General features: G+C 38.8%; 1 protein-coding gene across 2 annotated transcripts in view; it reads left to right on the forward strand.

The window, feature by feature from the left end:
- AFAP1 (actin filament associated protein 1) overlaps nucleotides 1–20,957 on the forward strand; it is a 104,746-nt gene extending 83,789 nt beyond the window's left edge. Inside the window, exons 10-18 of one of the 2 annotated variants that reach the window (XM_072336074.1) lie at nucleotides 340–551; nucleotides 2,185–2,330; nucleotides 5,923–6,040; nucleotides 7,570–7,827; nucleotides 9,062–9,176; nucleotides 10,571–10,735; nucleotides 11,269–11,459; nucleotides 12,141–12,302; nucleotides 17,505–20,957. In XM_072336074.1, coding sequence (XP_072192175.1) covers nucleotides 340–551; nucleotides 2,185–2,330; nucleotides 5,923–6,040; nucleotides 7,570–7,827; nucleotides 9,062–9,176; nucleotides 10,571–10,735; nucleotides 11,269–11,459; nucleotides 12,141–12,302; nucleotides 17,505–17,531 — 1,394 coding nt within the window. In that variant the 3' untranslated portion in view covers nucleotides 17,532–20,957. The remainder of the gene's footprint in view (nucleotides 1–339; nucleotides 552–2,184; nucleotides 2,331–5,922; nucleotides 6,041–7,569; nucleotides 7,828–9,061; nucleotides 9,177–10,570; nucleotides 10,736–11,268; nucleotides 11,460–12,140; nucleotides 12,303–17,504) is intronic. The other variant, XM_072336073.1, reaches the window with a different exon arrangement.
- The last annotated feature ends 716 nt before the right edge of the window (nucleotides 20,958–21,673 follow it).

Genomic DNA, 21,673 nt, shown 5'->3' on the forward strand with positions numbered 1-21,673 from the left:
CTTGTTAACACTCTTGCTCTCCCATTCCTACTGAAGTTTTGGTCATCAGTAAGCTCCAGCTTACGCAGCCACTGCAGTGAATAATACATAAAGCCATTTTCAGGTGAGCAGGATCACATCTTTACATGAGTTTTTGGTAGGTTATCGGCACAGTGAAATTTTGCATTGAAGAAGCGGAGAAGAATCATTTCCTTGTCTTCCAAAAATCCATCCAGTCTCCCTATTATAAGAGGAATGATTTCTTTAAGTGATAGCATTATTTTGAAAATAAGTAGGATTTTTTGTTTGTTTTTCAGAAAAACTTAGGAGTAAAGCATCTCACATTTCATTTCATTGCAGGATATCTCAATGTGCTCTCAAATAACCGTTGGCGTGAGCGCTGGTGCCGAGTGAAAGACAACAAACTCATTTTCCACAAGGACAGGACAGATCTGAAGACACACATTGTTTCTATCCCTCTCCGTGGATGTGAAGTCATCCCAGGACTGGATTCAAAGCATCCCCTGACCTTCCGTCTGCTTCGAAACGGGCAGGAGGTTGCTGTGCTTGAGGTGCTGTGGCTCTAATGGCTCTGACTTAAGAGACAACCACCAGCTGAATTAGGGAAGCACTGTCAAACACCGTGACGTTTCCAAAAATCTGTGGAGTAGTGTTATTGGGTAATAAATGGGTAATAAACACTGGAAGGAGAAAGAAAGATAGGAGTTGTAGGCAAAAGAAGAAATAAGATCTAGGAACAAGTCACGTAATGCATTTCAGAAATGTCTATAAGACACTTTTCACTGCATTGACTTTCCTTTGACCTGGTGCTAAATTATCTCTTCCCTTTCTAGGCATGCTTCTTTATCAGAGATATGGTTGTTTTGGGTAAATAACTTAGCTGTAGTTAAATAGTGAATCACTGTTGATGGGAACTCTAGAGCTCTTAGCTCTTGTTTGTTTGCTGTATATGTTAACCACTTTTGCTTAGTCTGACTTTCTGTAAGTGTCATTTTGCAGTAAGAAAGACATTGTGCCAACAACCTAGTGAATCTCTTTATACACCTCTGTTTTAGCTGCACAGTAACTGTGTGCCTGTAGGTGTGGGAACAGAGAAGAGCACAGAGCTGTGGTCCTTGCAGCCTGGACAGCTGCCAGTCTGAACTGTGGAAGGACCCAAGTTCTGATGGGATCTCATTTCAAGGAGCAGAATTTGACTGAGGATGACTGGCAAACTGGTGTGGGAAACCTTTCTGATCTAGAAAATTGCCTTCAGTGACCATGCCACTCTGCAACAAATGCAAGAGCAAGTTATAACTGAAAAGTCAAAATGCAACCTCAAAAAATTTTGGTAGATCTTGTTTTCAGATCTTGTTAAAATTGGATTTTGAAAAGTGGTTCAGGATTTGGTGAAAGATATTTGTTCCTTATATTTTGAAACATGGAAAGCCACTTAAGGCCAAGTATAGCGGAGATCATGGTAATCTCCCATCCTTGGTAGTCTTATTGCATGTGAGAAGTTCAGAGTTTGAAAGAAAGCAGCTCAAGAATCTCAGAAAGGCCATAAAAGATTGAAAAAGAGTGAGAAATTTAGAAACCACACACTTTCCTTTTTCCTCTCCTTTTTTTCACTTATTTATTTTGTTACTGCTTAGATTTGATTTTTTAAAAATTAGTTTTGAAGTATTTGTACTTATGCCACTTGGAAAATAAACACCATCAGGTAGGCATGTGGAAACTGAATCTTTCAAAAAACACAACTAAAGTTTCTTCTACTAGTTCAGGATTTTTTTTTTCACTCATTTCTACTTGGCCATAATGTTTGATTCTCAGGATTTATCCTTACTAAAATCTGCCTAGGAAAATAATTCAGTTACAGCTTTCAATTTTCTAAAGTCTAAAATAAACATGACTTGAATCTAAATCCACTAGCCTTAAATGATTATTTTTATTTCTTTTGCCGAGATTGCCCACTTTGCATTACATCATATCTGATGAGCACATGGCTTACTTAAAGTGCACTCCTTCTAGCAAAGCAGATTTAATGAGAAATCCTGGGTTTTCTGACTTCAGCGGAAAGAAACCAGAGCCTCTTGTATAATATGGTCAGCCAAGAAGAATGCTGCATTTTGAAACAATGCTGTGACTACCTCACTTTAGTGGTGGACTAAAGACTTGACATGTGGTTTTGCACTCTCCTTACAGGCATCCTCCTCTGAAGACATGGGCAGATGGATAGGGATGTTGCTTGCAGAAACAGGATCTTCGACAGACCCCGGAGCTCTGCACTATGACTACATTGATGTGGAAATGACAGCAAGCGTCATCCAGGCTGCAAAACAGACCTTCTGGTGAGAGGCATTCGGCTACGTGGTTGTTTTCAGTACTATGAGAATTTATATCTGCACATTAAGTCTGGTGCCAAGAGAGCTTATCAAATCCCCTCAGCCTGTGCCAGATTTTGAAGTCCTGAAGTGTCTCAGCATAGCAGTATGGTATATGTGTAGATCATCTTGTTGGCATTTTGCTAAAGCTCTGTTAAATGCAGACACCAGACAACTTTACTCATGTCTTGACTCATTTTTAAGTGAGTCTCCTTATTAACCGCTGTATTTTGATTGAAGACTTAGAATTAACCCTGGAAAAGGGCAAACATGCTAAAAAGTAAATAAATACATGGGTACATAGTTTGCAGTCATTTACTTATTCACCATGTAATATTTGTGTCTTAACAGAATCACTAACGGAATGCATCAAATTTAACTGAGTCACCTTCTCATTGTTTCCCTCTCATGTCCTTTTTTGATTAATTAAGAATTACATCAAGCCAGTTCAGTTTATTTATAGTTCATAATTGTGAAGGTGGAAATTGGAAAGCACTCTTGGGTGCAGCACAGAAATTATGTTTAAAATGCAAATCAGTCCTTCATCACATATCCTATTTTTAGAAAAGTAACACATACTTTGTATATACAGCAATTTGCATGTGGAAATGAATTTTATCACTAAAGCAATCTTCAGTGGGAAGAGATTCTCGTTTTTCCTGGGCTTGATGAGACTGTTTAGAAGTGGGAGCGATGGAATGATTAGGCCACAATAGATCTCCTGCAGCAGATGTACCCTGTGGTTTGCTGCGGTCAGAAGGCAAGTGGCCTGACAAGACAGTTTGGAGAGGTGTCATCCCTCATCTCAGCCAAATGAGACTCCCTGTGAATTCAAGCAATGTGAAATTTGTGTAACAATACATTAGAGAATCACACTTCATCTGCCTGTCATAAAAGATGAACAACTCCAAAAAAAGGAAAAGTTTTCCTAAAGAAAACTCTTTCACTAGCTATTTGTTAAGAGAACCACAGCAAGAGAAAATGCCCAGCTTCATTCAGGATCTATCTTGAATGTCGTTAGATGGAAATCAAAGTGACTCCGTGTTACCACTTGTGTTGAGGGACATGGTTTAGTGGGAGCTATTGGTAATAGGTGAATGGTTGGACTGGATGATCTTTTAGGTATTTTACAACCTTGGTGATTCTATGATTCTATGATTGTGACCACAATCCCAGTTCTGTGAAAACCATGTAGTTTTGATAGAATCAAAATGCTCTTTGCTTATAGACATATGTTAATCTTTGTTTTGAAGTTAATAGAGTTCAAAAAGTTTATCCTGTGTTTTTGCTTCAGTCAGCATCTCACAATAGCCACATTTAAGAAAGAAACAGAATGGAAACCTTTTCCCCCCAAACACAGCTTGGCTTTCCTTTTCTGAACAAATGTGATATTAATTGGAGCCAAGTGAAAGAACATATGCAACTAGACCACATGTTATAAAGGAATGTCAAACAACTTGCAAAATAGCAAAATTCCCCTATTAAAAATTAGTTAAAATTCACTGGGTATCCGTAAAAGACTGTAAGAGTTTCTCAACAAGCAAGTAGAGTTGCCATGTGCTGATGTCAACTACTCCAAGAAAAAGAGGAAAAATGACAATGATATTAAAATATTATTGCCACCCTTCTTAGCAAGAATATCCATATTCCAAGTTAACTGTGGTTGTCGTTAGAGCTTTGGTGAACATTCAGTCACTTCAGACTTTTCCTGAGACTGGTGCTCTGCCAGATAATTGGTTCCTCATTAATCTCATCAATTTTCTGTATGTGAATGATTAGGCTTCTAGGAAAGGCTGAATGAAAATTATTTCCAAGCAGTTTTCTCCATTGGCTTTCTCATCTAGCAGTTTCAGAATGCAATTAACTTATGTGGATGCATCTGTAAACTAATTTAATGAGGCTTAGTGCATGAAGTGTTTACAGATACTTAGATAAACTTTAGCTTCTTTTGCTGATGGAAACAGTTATGGCAGGTGCATCAGATGTTGTTAATGAATATTCCAGTTTTCAGATGTGTATAATATGCACTGCTTTCAGTGAAGCTACTTAAATAAGCAGAAAAACAATAGCAGCTCCAAATGTAGTCCTTCAGGCTAACCAGAAACAGTTGAGTAATGTTCTTCATTAAGAGAAGCAGTAGACAGATGCATCCCTTTAATAATGTCCAATGAAGTATGAGATAAAACCATTGTTATCATGATATCATCTTAGGCTTTTTATTGTTTGTTTGTTTTAAAAAAGAAAAGCTTCTGGCTAGTGATTATTCCACCAGTGCCCTGCCTGTGTGTTACTGAGGCTGAGGCAGATCTATAAGGCTCACACTCAACTGGGCAAGTTCATCCCTCCTGCAAGCTTGGCTCCCCTGTGCCTCAGGTGAGCCATTGCTGGATCAGGTCTGTCTCCTTCAGAATAACTATTTCAATGGACTAGATGTTATTTCAAAGCCAAAAGAAAGCAAATGTTAAAACCACAGAATTCCTGAGCACTGGCCAGCACTACAGAAGACCCTCTCAGCTTTAGCAGGGCTTTGTCATCTTTTATGAATATCAGCACAGAGCCTGAATAGTCCCATTGTTTGAGATAGAAAGCTTTGTGTTCCCTTTCACATATACCTGAATCTATAGGAATTATTTGGGATCTCACTCTATACCTCATTTAGTTTCAGAGCTTGCTAGGAAAGAAAACTAACCCTTGAGGTTGTTACAGCCTTTGGGCTTTAATCTTCCAGTTTCTGCATTTTTAGATCTTTGCTCTGAACACAAATCCCATTGTAGTCTGTAATATTATGCATGTATTCTTCAGAATTCCAGTAGAAAGGCAATGGTATTGGTTCTGAGGAGAGCAAACAAAAGCAAAATTACCTGTCCCTTTTGAAGCTTTCAGAGAGCTCATATCCACTATGTGAAACACAGAGATAATGAGAATAGGGAGTATTTGTATGCACAGTTGCCAAGGTGGAGAGCTAGGAAGCACATTGCCATTGTACTAATTCCACACAGCCAAAAGTTCTGAGATGGACATGAAAAATCCCCAGAATTTGGGGAAGAAATAGTTAGCAAATTTTCGTGGATGTGCTGCCTTATATTTCATCAGAGTTCCAGCTTTTTCTGTTTTTCAGTTTTTTGCTAAGCTTGATTATTGCTCCTCCAGATTCTGAGTTTGCATCCCCCTGACCATGTGTGCACTCAGAAACACCTGCTTCTCATACATGCAGACAACAAGGGAATGTTTATGGGACACTGGCAAGTTGGTTTATAACATAGATCAGCAGGTTCCCATGTAAATGTGCCAAAGATCAGTTACAGCTGTTGCCATCCTGGCTTTCACAGTCTTATCCTTTCTCTAAGAATACAGTATGGAAACACATGGTGTAATATTGACTGCTAGCAGCAACATATGAGTAGCAAAAGAAGGAAAGCTGTCCACAGCGTTCCTGCAGAAAAAGAGAATATACATGCTTCCAGGCTACAGAATCTGACACAGGGAATGTACCACAGAATCATCATTTAGACTTGGGTTCGAGTGCTGTATTTTATTACATTTATTTTGTTTTATTCAGTTTTATGAACAGGCGAGTTATATCCACAAATCCATACCGGGGAAGCACTGCCAATGGCTATGCATGTCCGAGTGGAATGGCACTTCATTACGATGATGTTCCCTGCATAAATGGATCGGTAAGAATTGAATTTACACAGAACAAATGGTTTGCATGTGTTCAATGCATGGACATCTGAAAATTATATTATCTAAAAAGGTCCACTGGGCAGTTTCCAAATGAAGTCCTATTTTTCAGACTGGGGACTGCAAACTTCCCTCACACCTATAGGGTATTAGGGGTGTGGGACATATTGCTTACATTAACCTGCACGTGAGCCAACATGCATTTAGAAAGCAGTTGCCTGTTGATGATTTGTTGCCAAGTCCTTGAATATAATACTGACTCAAGGGGATATTTTTCAGATCACACCGAAGCTGGTAAAACTAAGTACTCAGTTATACCAGGTGCATTTTGGTGTCTGTTAAAATACATACAGAACATTTTTTTGTCCCAGGGGCTGCATTCCCCATGAGAGCAGGTATTGCACATCCCAAAGGAGAATCACAGGGGTTGATTCCATCCGCATAATACACAGAGCTGATCACAGTCAGCTGTGGAAGGGGTTCTAATGCATAATGGATATTTACCCTTAGTGATATGTGATCCTCACAATTTACAGGGCAGATACAGCTCATGGCAGCTTTTAATTTGGGCTGTTTCATAAACGCCCCCACTAAGGCTGAGATCAGAAAAATTCATTGTTTCCAAGTGCTAAGAGAACTAAGAGAACTGCAAGCAAAGTCCTCCATTATTTTTTAGTAATGTCAGAAAGATGTTAGAGAAAAAAAAAACCTTTTGGGAACTGCACGCAAGAGCATGTGGGGCGAGTAGTCTGTGTGTATGCAGTTCTTGGATGCACTCAAGCCTTTGTATGAGTAGCATACTGCCACAGCCAGGATGGATTAAGGAAGGATATTTGGCAACCAGGCCCATGGTTTCTTTTAAGATTAATTGAATGAATCACTGGAGTATTGTTGTTGAGCTTTCCATTTTTCTGAAAGAAAGAGAGAAAAAAAAAAAAAAAAAGGGGGGGGAGGTGATCTGTAGTTATTTTAGATAGTTAGCTCAGAATGATAATCTTCCAGCAAAGAGAATGTAATACTAGCATACCAGCAGCTGGTATTCACTGCAAAGACACATAGCCTAAAAAAAAAATAAATTAAAAAAAAAGTAAAAAAAAAAACCTTTTGGCCTCTGCTAGCTGTTAGGCATTATTACTTTTAACAACTCACGTATCAGATGTAATCCCACAGTTTCATCTGTGCAGCCCATGAGGGTCCCCCTGTTAGCACATTCTCCTTGTGCCCCCTCAGTGCTGAGTTAACAACTGATGATACAGTCTGTGAGTAGGAAGGATTATAGGATAGCATCAGCTTTCTCATGAGATGGAAAATGCAAAGACTATGAGCAATGTAATGCAATGCTTCCTTTCCATGCTGTGTCTTCTGCCACCTTTCTGAGTAGTTAGCTTCAAGTATAAGCAGTAAGCGTAAGCTTGCCAAATGTGGAGGGCTTGCTATGGTCAGAAATCTTACTAATGTTTTAATTTCACTCAGGTTCTGCATGGTGTATTGTTTACTAACTGCCAAAGTGTGTGTATTGCAGTGGGAACCAGAAGATGGCTTTCCTTCTTCTCGTAGCAGGAACATGGGAGAAGAAATGCTTTATGATAACGCAGGCCTGTACGATAACTTGCCGTCTCCAAAAATCTTTGCGCGCTATCCGCCAGCTGACAGGAAAACCAATAGGTTATCTACTGACAAACTCTCCTCTAACCATTACAAACACCCTGTCTCATCCAATCTGTCTTCTGCTCAGTCTGTCACTAATACCTCTGCTGTGGGGAGGGGATCTGTCTCGCAGGTACTGTACTTTTAATACTTGACAACACTTTTTATTTTTTTGGCTGTTCTGTTTATCTGATGGTTATATTAAGGACGTTGGGCTATTTCAGTCAGTCTGAGCACTGAAGTGCTCAGTTTTGCCAAATGGCATGTGGGCAAGGCTTTCCCATGAACTCTTGATGATTTGCAGATTGTAGCTAGTACCAAGAAGATAGATGTGGCCTTCCATGCTTAACCTGAACGCATATGTAGCTTCCTTCTATCTCCTTGGCATGAAGTTGTGACTTAAAAATTATAAAGAAAAAGAAGTAGCATTGAAAGTGAAATATGACTTGGTTGTGACAGCAAGTTTACATATCTGGAATGGTTAAGCTACATATTATATATGCTATGACTATGTATAATGTGAATATATATATATATATATACTAAATTATACAATATGCATCATATATAAATTACTGCCTGTTATTTTCTTCCTGACCTTGGTCTGCTGCATCAGGCTTCTCATTCCACTTTCTTTTGAGTCCTCTGAAGGTTTTCAAAGGAGCTGATCAAGATGCCAGGGCACAGATGTGCTTGGCTAACACAGTCTAGGTGGAAATGTGAGGAGTTGGCAGCACAGTGTATTTTATCCATGGGTTCATTTTTTTTAACAAGAAAATTTTTTAGAAGCTTGCAGTCATAGAATAGAAAATAATGTGTTAACTCTTAACATTCAAAAATGTGTAGCAACTGAATCATTTTGAAACAAAAACACATGTACCACATACTGATATAGTATATGTATATATGTACATACATAGTTAACAAGAAAGCGTTGAATTTTTGTTGCGGCAAACCATGTTGAATCTTTCTGAGGGCAATCAATGTTGAAAAAGCTGTGTTTCAAGAATCTTTACTGTATGAAATTACTATAAGGCAAAACTATTCTGCCTCACAGTGGCTATACTAGTATAGTAAATGCCTGACATTCAAATAATTTGGAAACCACAATGCCACTTGAAATGGGGTGTTCATCCCCTTATTAATTTGTGATTCCTGGTGATTTCCCTTCTGGGATCATGTTGAGCAGGCTGCTCTCAGAGACCAAATCCCTGGAGAATGCTTTGTCTCCAGCTGGATCAATACAGTCTATTAAGGCTCCCTGAGCAGGCAGCTTTGTGTCAAGATTTGCCCTTGATGAAGGAATGACTGCCATGCAAGTGGCACAGGAGTGGCTGAGGCCCATTTATACATTTGTTTTTAAACAGTTCAAAGGCAAGAAACCTCCTGCAACTGCTAACGGGGTCAGTGGAAAAGTGAGAACATTAAATAGCCAACCGAAGAAACCTGAATCAGTGTCATGTGTGAAGCGCACAGCATCCAGTAAGTATATCTTCTCACTGCTACCACTGTGAATGGAATTATGGGGGTGCTCAAAACAGCTCTCTTCTTCATAAACAAAATGAAAAGCCACTATAGTTCTTCAGTATCTGAGAGTCTGGGAAGGAGACTGAATAGGAGATAATCTGTGCATTAGTGACTCATTATTACTCCAGCCATGCCATGATGTGAAGAATGATAAATAGATCTCTGTGGCTGCAAAAAGCCATAAGAGCAGAAGGAAAAAAATTAGTAATGATTCCTCATTTGGAGTGGAGGGTAATTTTGTATTCCTGTGGGAAGAGTAGAGAGAGAAGCTAGGAAAGACATGAGAACATCGTGGTGCCCATAAGAAGAATTACTCTTATCTCTAATGAAAAAGATATAACAAAATAATGAAAACAAATGTGCAGCTCAAAAGCTTCCTTAGAGAGATGAGATTTCAGACCGTAAGGAGCAAGTTCAGAATATGGATTCCTCTGGGCAGATGGATTGCCTGTAGGTAATATGAGTACATCCTTTCTGAGATTGAGGTTCAGGAAAGAAATTTTATAGGAAGAAATGAAAATACAAAAAGACTTGTCAAATTTCCAACCCTCAATTTTTTATTAATTAAAAGCAGTCCTAACAGAGATAGTTTTCCATATAGAAGAAAAGGTAACAAAGAGCTGTAGTTGTAATTTTTAAGATATGGATTCCAAAATTTGGCTTCTGCTAGTGAAGGATTGAATGTGACTTTTTGACTCCTTGGTAAATTTTTAAGGAGTCATGGATTTAAATGATAATATAAAAAAAATAGGTTTTAGGATAAAAAAACCTGTCTTTCCAACTACAGAAGACAGTTAACATTGGAGTACATTGTTGGAGAAAAGACACCTCAGTTACCAAAGACTGACTTAAACTGGTTAGGCAGCTGTTTGTCAGGAATGGCTTAGGTACAATCGACGGCCTTCAGATATGCAGACAAGCCGTGGGGTGACCTATTTCCTTTGAGTTGCAACAAGAGCAGAGGTATAAAAGTGTCTGTGAAATAAATTAGAACACATATATGTGAGCCAGGAAAAGAAAGTGTTTCTACGGGAGAAAGAAAAGAAAGAAAGGAAAGAAAGAAAGGAAAGAAAGAAAGGAAGGAAGGAAGGAAGGAAGGAAGGAAGGAAGGAAGGAAGGAAGGAAGGAAGGAAGGAAGGAAGGAAGGAAGGAAGGAAGGAAGGAAGGAAGGAAGGAAGGAAGGAAGGAAGGAAGGAAGGAAGGAAGGAAGGAAGGAAGGAAGGAAGGAAGGAAGGAAGGAAGGAAGGAAGGAAGGAAGGAAGGAAGGAAGGAAGGAAGGAAGGAAGGAAGGAAGGAAGGAAGGAAGGAAGGAAGGAAGGAAGGAAATAATTACCATCTAATATATACAGATGCTGAACAGTACAAATATGGCAAGAATCGTGTGGAGGCCGATGCAAAGAGGTTACAGAGCAAAGAAGAGGAACTGCTGAAGAGGAAAGAAGCGCTGCGGAATAGGCTGGCCCAGCTCCGAAAAGAGAGGAAAGATCTACGTGCTGCCATTGAAGTCAATGCTGGTATGAGGTGCTTTTCTATGCTCAGTCCTGCGTGTGGTAGATCTGATTATCCAAGCAGCCTAACATTCTGTGATGAAGAGGTGAAATTTGGTCTTGATGTTAAATTATTGTCTGTAATATCTGTATTTATTTTTTTTACATACACAAATTGTGTATGAATGTGTGTATACATATATACACACACATCTATGAAATGATAGTTACGCATATGTAAGGCAAGCATAATATGGGAATAATTTTATTGTGGCTAGCTAATTATGTTTTCATTGCATGGAAAAATAGCAATACCATTGATTTGCAATTAGACTTCAAATCTGGGAAAGAGCCTGAAAGAATCATTTGGTTCCCGTCGCTAAACTTTTACGTGATAAATGTACTTTGCAAATTATGCAACATTCTTGTGAAGTCAGTGATTTTTGGAGCCCTGTAAAAAAAAAAAAAAGAAAAAGAAAGAAGGAAAGAAAGAAAATAATCTTTGCAGAAGTGTCAATTAAAGCTTCCTGTTGAAATAACAACATCACTGTGGATGACAGGCAGGAAGACCCAAGTGATTCTTGAAGACAAGTTAAAGAAGCTGGAAGAAGAATGTAAGGCAAAGGAGGCTGAGCGTGTAAACCTGGAGCTAGAACTGACTGAGGTGAAGGAGAGCCTTAAGAAAGCCCTGGCTGGTGGCATCACACTGGGCTTGGCTATTGAGCCCAAATCAGGAACATCAAGCCCACAGGTATGCAGATCCCAAGAACACAGGCTAGGAAGGCTGCATTAAAATAAGTGGGAAGTCAGAGTTTTCAAAAGGTTTATTAAGCACATGAAATAAGAATAGAATAGTTGTTTTTTTATCTGCATTACCTTTATTCTTCATCTCTGTATGGTATATTTTCTAGAGCAATGGTGAACAAGTAGAAGGGAATCACAAGTCGTATAAATGCACTTAATATTTCTGTTAGGATAACACACAAAAGCAAGCTCCCCCTTGTCCTCGGGGGTTGTAGGAGCACAAACTGAGACATTTCCCATTCCCAAGAAGAGATTCAAATGCACCATACTATCATGCAGTGTCTGAGACCTACTTGTTTTGGTTACACTGTCACCCTTAGCAATGGCTGCATCCTACACATTGGTGATGGAGTATGGTATCCTGGCTGAAGCAGCTGGGTATCTGTATCACAGTGATTGAGGAGGCATGTGTCCAACCCTCCCAATTGCCCATTGTTGTTTTATTACAGAAAATGAACTTTCATCAGAGAATATACACTCTATTTTTGTTCTAACTCCTTTTTTATTTATTCATCATCATCATGAATACAATTTCTTTAAAAGTAGTTTCTGCATTTCTAAGTCTAAGCAGTATTGACTATGTGACTTCTTGAAGGTAACTCAGTGTCGGGTTTTCACTCTTTATTAGTCTCCAATTTTCAAGCATCGAACTTTGGAAAACTCTCCAATCTCCAGCTGTGATACCAGTGACACCGAGTGCTCAATACCTGTGAACAGTGCAGCAGCTCTGAAGCGACCTCCCTCATCAAATAATTCTCCATGTCGGGGGCACGTACTTAGAAAAGCAAAGGTGAGAAGACTTATGTATAGTTTTCTTTCTCTGTCCTTTCTCTTACTTACTTAAAAAAATAATAATAAATCATGTTTATGATGATTTGAGAGATGAGAGAGGGAGAAAGGGAAATACTAGCTCTTTTTCTGTGCATGAAGTTTAGCTTTCAGAAGTGGCAGTGCCATATCAAGATTACTCCATATATACTTTATAAATGCTGTCCTCAAGACAGGGGTGATTTGGGGAAAGGATTTGTAGATTAATTGACATACTTAATCAGGCAGATTTAATTCCACTTCTCTCTTTGTTCCTTTCGAAGTTTAATTTGCAAGGAAAGTGGTGTGTGGAGTAGATAGTCCATCCATAATTCATTAAGTTACACTAAGCTGCATAGCTGAAATGTGGCTGGGAGCTCACAGTTCTGAGGGAACACAATATCAGGGCTGATCTTTGCCAGCTGTACAAGAACAGATTCTTCACTATAGTAACTGGAAATGCATTGTGCAATTTACCTACTCTTAAAATGCATTTAGAGTCGAAATCAGTTTAATTTAATTCAGCACGTACCAGGCTGAAGTTTGCATTCCTGTTGTACTGTTACAGATTTTTTAATTTTTATGCTTTATATTCTGTGAGATTTGCTTGACCATTCTTGTGGCCTACACTTGCAATAGAACATAAGTATGTGGGCAGCACATAAGTAAGGATGACTGAAGTAGCACTGGCTCACACTTTTGTTGTTTGGGCAGTTCACTTCTAATTGTAATTATAAGCAATAATAATCATAGGCAGCTGTTTCTGTGCCATCCCTTTCTTTTTGCAAAGTAATAAAACATTATACAAGGTAGTTGCAGTCACAGTATTCATTAATAAAACATATTTACATTATCTGAGCATAAGGCTGGCACATAAATGTTGTAGATAATTAAAAATCATCAGCTCAACAGATTATTTGGTTCCATGACTCATCTTATTGTTTCCCCATGTCTCTTCCAGCTGCCATTAGGCTCTCAATATTGCAGTGAATTAATTTTCCTGCTGTACTTTATGTGAATGTGTTTCCACCAGCCTTCCACAGCTTCCTCCCTCTTTGCCATGGGCATCAGTAGCCTTTTATGTCAGTTGGCCTGGTTCATTTACATTCAGCTAAGAATAATTAAACTGGGAGTGATTTGTTTCAATTCTTATTAACTTTGAAGTTTGATGTTTCTATTTCATACTTGGAATTTGTGCACCCTAAAGCTTATCTTTGGACTCCAGTTATGCTATAAATTTGTCTCATTAAGATATCATCTCTAACTACACATTTTGTTTTAGATTTGCATTGTTAGCACAGCATTACCGGGGAAATGTATCTAGCAGTTAGAGCACAGTCCTGACAAAAACCAGCATGGATTTGTTTTGCAAGTGCTACAGACTGGTCAGGCACATTTAATCTTTAGATCTGGAGAAACCTATAAAAACGTGAACAGTGTTGGTGTAAAGAATACTTTACAGCTGTATTTCATTTTTATGTTCAGCTTATACCATATAGACAAAGTCCTGCTGTGCCGTTCAGTATCACTGCACTTTGGGTGGCACAATAGGTTGGCCAAGTCCTGTTGGAGGGGAATCATGAATATAAGATGAGGCTAATCTGAATGGCTATAGAGCTACTAAGTGCGTTTCCCACCCTGGGAAAAATAACTCAAAGTATCTAGTTCAGCTTTAGCAGTTTCTTCCTGAAAACCTCATGCACTAAATATTAACAATGAAATTTTGCTGAATTAGACAGTGCAACCCAAGCTGTGCTCAGCCCATTCGCCAGGAGCAGCAGCCAAATCCTGCCATCAGGTATGCATCTGCAGCACACCCGCCTTTCAGTGGGCGTTAAATGTGCATATGCGAGGGTGGAATTTGGCTCTCAATTCTTCTGGCCTTTTGCAGTTATGAGTGAGCCCAGGCCTTATAGATGTGGCTAGACAAAAGGAGTCACACGTGAGTATCTGGGAGCAGAACTTGGCTCTCTGTGCATGCATGTCAGTGCAATGTGTGGGAGTGAAACGGATTTCACATCCGTGCTAACACTTGTGTCTTCAGCAGCTGGCAAGTCTCCCAACATTATGGTTGTATAAGCATTCAAAATGTTGTGGGTTTTTTTTTTTCACTCTCTACTATGCACTGAATGCCTCTCTTTTCACTCTTTTCCTTGCACCAGGATGCTGAGCCTGTCACCAGCCACTCTTTTGTTTGCAGCCACCCTCTTGTTACTGTTGAGCTCAGCAGCCCTGGAGCACTGCACCCTTCTCTGATGCTGGATTTTTTTTGTTTAGCTTTTCCTATAACATCTTTTTTTTTTTTACTATGTTTTTAGTGTGCTTTTTGGTTTTGTTTATTTTTTTAAGAAAAAGATGTGTATTTTGGGGCAATCAGAAGGAACTGTGATTTTGTTAATCTATGTTGCAGGAAGGAGTGTAGTAAAATGTGGAAAAGCTCAGTTTGCATTGGCATTGCTAGTTAAGTGATACACTCTCAATATACTTGGTGTGCAAGAATAAAATGATTATTTAAGCAAGTTTAATATGTCACCTGACATTCTAGAAACAAATTTTAATAGGCTACAAGGAAACTGCAATGTTTACTTCCGATTTGTTCACAAAACTGATGTGCTGGTGGATTTCAGCAGCTTACATTTTGCTTATGTTCAGGTTTTAGAGACAAAAATGAAGTCTTCTGGTTTCCCAGCACCCAGTCAGGTTGTCAGTGTTGACTTAAACATTCTTTCATCGAATTGAACCTGCAGGAGCAATGGAAACCAACAGACATTCCTTCTGCACCTGCAAAAGAAGCTGCTGCTTTCAAGGCTTATTTAACACTTCTTTAAAAAAAAACGCTCTTCCCAGTTGCACAGCCAAGGACTTCCTTTAGAGCTTTGGCAGCATAGACATAGAGAATATATATTTAACATCCGTTTTAAAAAGTAATCTAGAGTTCATCCATACTGTGTTTTAAATTTAGGTTTGTCATAGTTGAAATTAAATCCAATGTTAAAAATGTATTCTACTTTAATAAAATTACCTTTTCAATGGGAAAAATAAATAAATAAAAAAGCCACCCAAGTGTAACAAAAAATATATACAGTAAACTTATTTTTCCTGCATTTCTAAAGCCACCAACTGTGATTTTTGGTGGTGTTTTATACTGTGTCAGGATCATAGAGCTGTTTAGCCAAGCTAATGCTTTTACCATTTTCAACAGCAGAAACAGATATTTACATATATAAATAAAAGTTCTCAGCTAGAGCTCTTAAATAACGTGGAATGAGCATTAAACTCAGGAATTCAGCTCAAGAGCCAAGTTAGCAAGCTGCCTGCAGAACATCTCTGCAGAGTCGATGGCTGGGAGAGGAATTTGTAGACCCCTGTTCCTGGCTGCGAGCAGCTGTGGGATGGTTCCATAGAGATTACTTCAACTCCTTTAGAGCTTCGTTATTTCCTGATCTCTGCATGGATGTGATTCAGGGAGTTGGTACGTTATAGATATAATAGGCTGAGCCCAGCCTTCTTTATGTCCTCTGCTCCAGTGTGTTATTGGGAAGTACTGTAGCTATCAGCCAAATCAATATCCACAAGTTTGATTTAATGAGGTGTTTAGCTATAGCAATCTCACTGTGATTTTTCATTTATGTAGCAGAAGAAGTGGAATCAAGTGCATCCTCAGCAAGTTTGCTGATGACACCAAGCTGTGGGGGGTGGTCTAGAGGGACCTACACAGGCTTCAGCAGTGGGACCAGGTGAATCTCATGAGGTTCAACAAATGCAAATACAAGGTCTTGCACCTGGGTTGAGGCAACATCCACTACCAATACAAGCCAGGGGATGAAAGGATGGAGTGCGGCCTGGCTGGAAAAGATCTGTGGGTTATTGTGGATGGGAAGCTGGACATGAGCCAGCAATGTGTTATCTCAGCCACAAAAAAACAACTGTATCTTGGGCTGTATCAAAAGAAGCCTGGCTAGAAGGGCGGGGGAGGTGATACTGCCCCTCTGCTCTGTGCTGGTGAGGCCTCACCTGGGTATTGCATCCAGATGAGGAGTCCTCAGTACTGGAGAAACATGGAGCTGTTGGAGAACATCCAGAGAAGGGCCACAGAAATGATCCAAGTGGTGGAACACCTCTCTATGAAGACAGGCTGAGACAGCTGGGGCTGTTCAGCCTAGTGAAGAGAAAGTTCTGAAGTGACCTGATAGCGGTCTTTCAGTATCTAAGGGGGAGCTACAGGAAGGAGGGGACAGACTCTTTAGCAGGGTCTGTGGTGACAGAACAAATGGAAATGGCTTCAAGCTTAAAGAGAGGAGATTTAGGTTGGATATAAGGAAAAAGATTGTTGTTTTTTTTACAGTGGGGATGGTGAGGCACTGGCACAGGCTGCCCAGAGATATGGTAGATTCTTCATCCATGGAGACTTTCAAGGTGGGGTTGTATTGTGCCCTGGACAACCTGATGCAGCTGTCTGTGGATGTGCCTGTTGCAGGGGAGTTGGACTGGATGACCTCTAAAGTTCCCCCCAACTCTAAGGATTCTATGATAAGAAATTGCAGTAGCAGTACTTTTCTTTGAAATACATGAATGAATGCATTATAGGTTGCATGATTTGCAGTGATAGGTAAGATTCATTATCCTTAGCTAAGAGGCAGGGAAACTGAGGTATAGAAAAGCAAAGCGATTTCTTAGATTTAATGAGCAATAAATCAACTTGGATTCTGCATATTGGAAACAAATGTAGTGTTAACTATTTTATTTACTTTATGGTGTTTTTTTTTTGTTTTGTTGGTTTTTTTTTTGTTTGTTTGTTTTTTTTTTGTCATATAAATATGTCTATCAGGAATTTTGCAAAAAAAAAATGAATAAATAAAATAAAATAATGGAAGAGAATAGCAATCACTTGGTGTAAGCTGTAACAGGTATTGAATGCGTGCTACTCTCTCACATAAGTCATATAGGAAGCTCTAGAAAAAAGTTTCCACATGTAGTTGAATGGGGTGGTGGGTGGAAACTGACTGTATCAGGACATACTTTTTAGCATTTTCTAACTGATTTGAGAACTAACTGCTGAATCCAGTAGAGTCAGTGGAAAAACTGTTACTGATCTCAGCTGGCTTTGGCTTAGCAGATCTGATGATATCAGTGAAATATCTTGATTTCTCTAACATTTTCCATATCTTTCTTTCCCCCCTTCCAGGAATGGGAAATGAAAAATGGAACATAAGTACAGCAGAACCACTCACTTTCCATAAAGGCCTTACCTATTATGGACCACAACATAGGCTGCAAAGGACTCATCCAGTGTATCAAGTGATGCAACATAAGAGATTTGGTAATTCAGTTAATGGTAGCTTGGCGCTAATTTGCCTGTATTCCCTCTACTGTATTGCTGTGTAACTACATGTGCCCCTTTTTATTACCTATAACTCTTTATTTCCAGCTTCACTGGTAACACAAATGGAAACCAAAAAGCAAACCAACCATAGTAAGTAAAAAGAGGCATATAGTTGCAATTGGTAGTTTATTTTGCTGAAACAATATAGACCAGCAATGTGAATTACATTGCATCAGATGGCCTGAACAGCACTGAAGACTGGTGCATTATTTAAGATAGATGTGAACTCATTTCAGATAAGTACTCTTGCAGGTAACACTGCTTTGGAGAGCTCTGCATGCCACAGAGGTAGCTGAGCCAAGTGGTCATGTCACTATTAGTGGTCCATGTGGCAAAAGAAAACTGAAGAAATGGCTTCACATGAATGGCACAACTTGCTTGGACTGGGAAGTGGGAAGTTCATCACAGCCACTGCCTTGATGGCAGTGAGAGACAGTGAAATGACACAACTCAGCTGTGAAAACTTTTTAAGACAGACGTTTTTGTCATTGGGCAATAAAAAGCTGCCACACATTGAAGAAAATCCACTTTAGTACGTTAGCTTTATTCTGAGGCACCAGGCATTTTCACAAGTCTTGTTGTCTAGCAGAGATTCGTTTCTGATTTTGTTAGAAGGCAAACAGGTATTTTTAGTTAGAGCTTCATTTCTATACTTTTTTTAAAAAGAAATGTAATTGAAATTAATCCTCAACTGATCATGGCAACTCAGAATAGCTTCTGAGGTCAGTCTTGTTTTCTTAACTCAAGTTTAACAATACTATATTGTTATAGAACACTGCTGTACTTCATTTTCTTCAACTTTTCAGACCTCAGCTGTTATTTTAGAGGAAGACAAGACTGAAAGGATGATAATTTTAAGGCTCTTTTATAAACATTTTTACAAAGAATTGGGGATTTTCTCAGACAGAAGTCTGACTACTAGGAAATAGTATCTTAGCCTGTAACATTATAGAAATCTGTTCATCTTTGTCTCTATCCCTGTCTCTCCTGTGAAATCACATGCATTAAATTGCAAGCTGAAGCCCTTTAAAATTTCAAGGTTCCCATAAAACAGAGAGAAAAAAACATGTAATGAATTGTGGGTTTTATTCTCTTTGCCTTTTTTTTTTTTTTAAGCTTCTGGAGAGCCTTCAATCATGTTCTCAAGATTTTTCTCCTCAACTGTGAAAATAAGAAAAGTAATATAAAAAATTGAAATGCTACTCATATTTTGAGATAATAAGAGAAGTTAGGGCTGGAATCTTGATAGATGGTTACAACTTGCAATTAAAATCACTGAAGCTGGCAATGTAGTAGTTATCAATGATAGAAAATCTCTTTATGGCCCAGGCCTATAGGTTGCCTCTGCTCTTTAGGAAGAGCTGTACGTCCTGAGGCCTACACAGGCTGTGACAGCTGATGTGGTCAGCTGAGCATTCAGCTCATTCCTGACCTGGTGCATCAGAGGAATTCCTGTTGCTGGGGGCTGTTTGGATCAGTAAGCCCAGGGCCACAGCACTGAGCTGTCAGAAAGTCCCAGCACATGGCAGCTCCCTCCAGTCAGGCCACCATGCATGCCAAGTGCTTTTGAAAAGTGGGTCCATAATAGTCCACGTACAAGGGCTAAATCCTGTTCCCAAATGCAGCTAGGGATCTCATTGACCTTAGCAGAGGAGAAATGGGCTCAAAATTAGAAAAGGCTCTTTGCGTCTTGGGACCATGCTTTGCACAAAGTGCCACGAGAATGCAAATATAATAGGAAACAAATATCGGTGTGGTTTTCTATGAAACCAGGATATATATTGTGTTTTATATTAGTTTAGGTCCGCTTACTTATTAACTCTATAAGTGGAGAGCACATTCCATACTGTATGACTATGGACTAAGCAGTATCAAGTTCCCATATCATTTAGCAGAAATAAATTTGAAGCAAAAGTAAGTTCATTTAGGCTTATTATTTCAAATTAAGTTATTTATTTGTATATTTCAATAAATATTTATTTTATATCTGTACATATTTATAATGCAAATTAGGCTTCTAGTCAACATTTGCAAGGATGTTACAGTCGCCATTAAGTGGTGCCACATCAAGTAATGCAGAGTAATCAAAAGTAATCAGAATCAATTTCTTTGAGTCAGTCTTACTTACCCAGTGTTGATGTTCTATCTTCCATCCCCTTTCACCTGTCCTCCTGCAAAGGGTCCTTAAAGCCATCCCCCCTCCCCACCCAACCCTGTACTGTAATTGTATGTTTCTAAAGTATAAGTGCATTGGTAACACTGCAATTATCCTTTAGTGACAGATCTATTCTATATAATAGCCAAGGTTTTGAAAGGATGGAACAACAACAAAAAACAACTCTGGAAATAACCTCTTGATAGACCACATCCAGTGCTGTGAAATAAGTTCCATTTTGTTTAATAGTACTGTTACTGTGCAATTTATATAAAAAGCAACAAATTTTTATGATTTCAGGATCACCAGACAAAGTCAGCAATAGAGCAGTATGACTTTTTTAATGGAAAAAAAAAAAAATCTTGTATTTTAAACCATTGCATTTCTATGTCTTTTGAGAAACTGTTATACTTGTGCTTCCTCAAACTCTTGTTACTGTACTGGGTGCTTTGAAAAACTCCTTTTTTCAATAAATAGGTGATTTTTTTTAAAGAAAACATCATAATCTTGGGGGATCAAATGTGTTTTTTTAACGAGATGATTGTGGAAATTTGATTTTTCAGATGGAAAGTACTTAATTTGGTGTATTTGGTTTCTTTCATTTAAGATACTTTCAAACGAATTGGCCCAGGCTGTGTGTTGTAAGATAATGTTCTCATATTAAGAATGTAATTATTTCCTTATTGTATTTTTTAAAAAACAAAATCATATTTAAAAAATCTCTGTGGGGAAAAAAAAAAAAAAAAAAAAAAAAAGGCATGACAGAAACATGAAAAAAGTTTTTGTTTTATTTTTGTTATTGGATATGTTGGCAGTGCCCATTATAACTGACTGTAAATATAGTCTTTCTACTGTATTTCTCAATGTATTTAATTTTGTCTTTTGGCACACATTCATAGAAACTTCTGTTTAAAAGAAAATAACACAAAAAAAGTCCTAAACAGACCCACCTACCAACGTGTGTCTTAGCAGCTTCAACCTACTTTACGCCTTTCTAGTTTATTCTTCAGAAAGTCTTGCAGAGTGTGAAAAATGACAGGCACCTGGTAGGTGCGACAGATTCAAGACCATTATTAATAAAGTTATGTGATGTAAAGATCTACTTGCATTGTTGTTTCTTGGTATTTATCCTAATAATAGGTACATGGCATCTTAGCATGGTCCCCACAGTAATCAGCCTGAACCAAAATGATTATTCCATATCAGTGAGTTGAAAAATGCATAGATAGTCTAGAATTAGCATCACTTCTGTCCCTGCAAATCTGCAATGACCTGCTTATATGGAAACTGTTGAGTCACAGTCTGAACCACTGATTGAGCACCTGGGGAAAGGACCTGGTCAGCCTTGGGAGCACAGGTGAAGGCAATTCAGCTGTGCAGCTGGAAGGGGGTGGAGCCTGGCTGCACCTCTCTTAGACCCCATTTAAGGGCTGACTGCCACTCCTTGGCATAGATTTCCATTCCAAACCAACCATCTTCTGTGGTACAGGTGAGCAAACGTCTCCCTTCCCTTCTGTTGTGCCGGTCCTTCTGTTTTAACACCTTTGTTGTAATGCCTTTCCAATCATATTGATTATCTAATTGCTACACCTGCTGCAACTTGAGTATACTCTGAGAGCCCAGCAATGGAAGTTCAATGTATTTAGAGCTCATAGCAGAAGCTTATGCTGCTTGTCTACTGTTCCTTCATCTTTTGCTTTGATGTCAACCCCTTTAATAAGTATCATAAAACCGTAAAGCAATAAGAAATTAGAAATCAGACAAATCTAATAATCAGCCTGAATAACTTTGAGCCCATGAATTCCTTGCAGATGAT

The sequence above is a fragment of the Excalfactoria chinensis genome, chromosome 4, assembly GCF_039878825.1.
Source record: "Excalfactoria chinensis isolate bCotChi1 chromosome 4, bCotChi1.hap2, whole genome shotgun sequence".
Taxonomy (NCBI): domain Eukaryota; kingdom Metazoa; phylum Chordata; class Aves; order Galliformes; family Phasianidae; genus Excalfactoria; species Excalfactoria chinensis.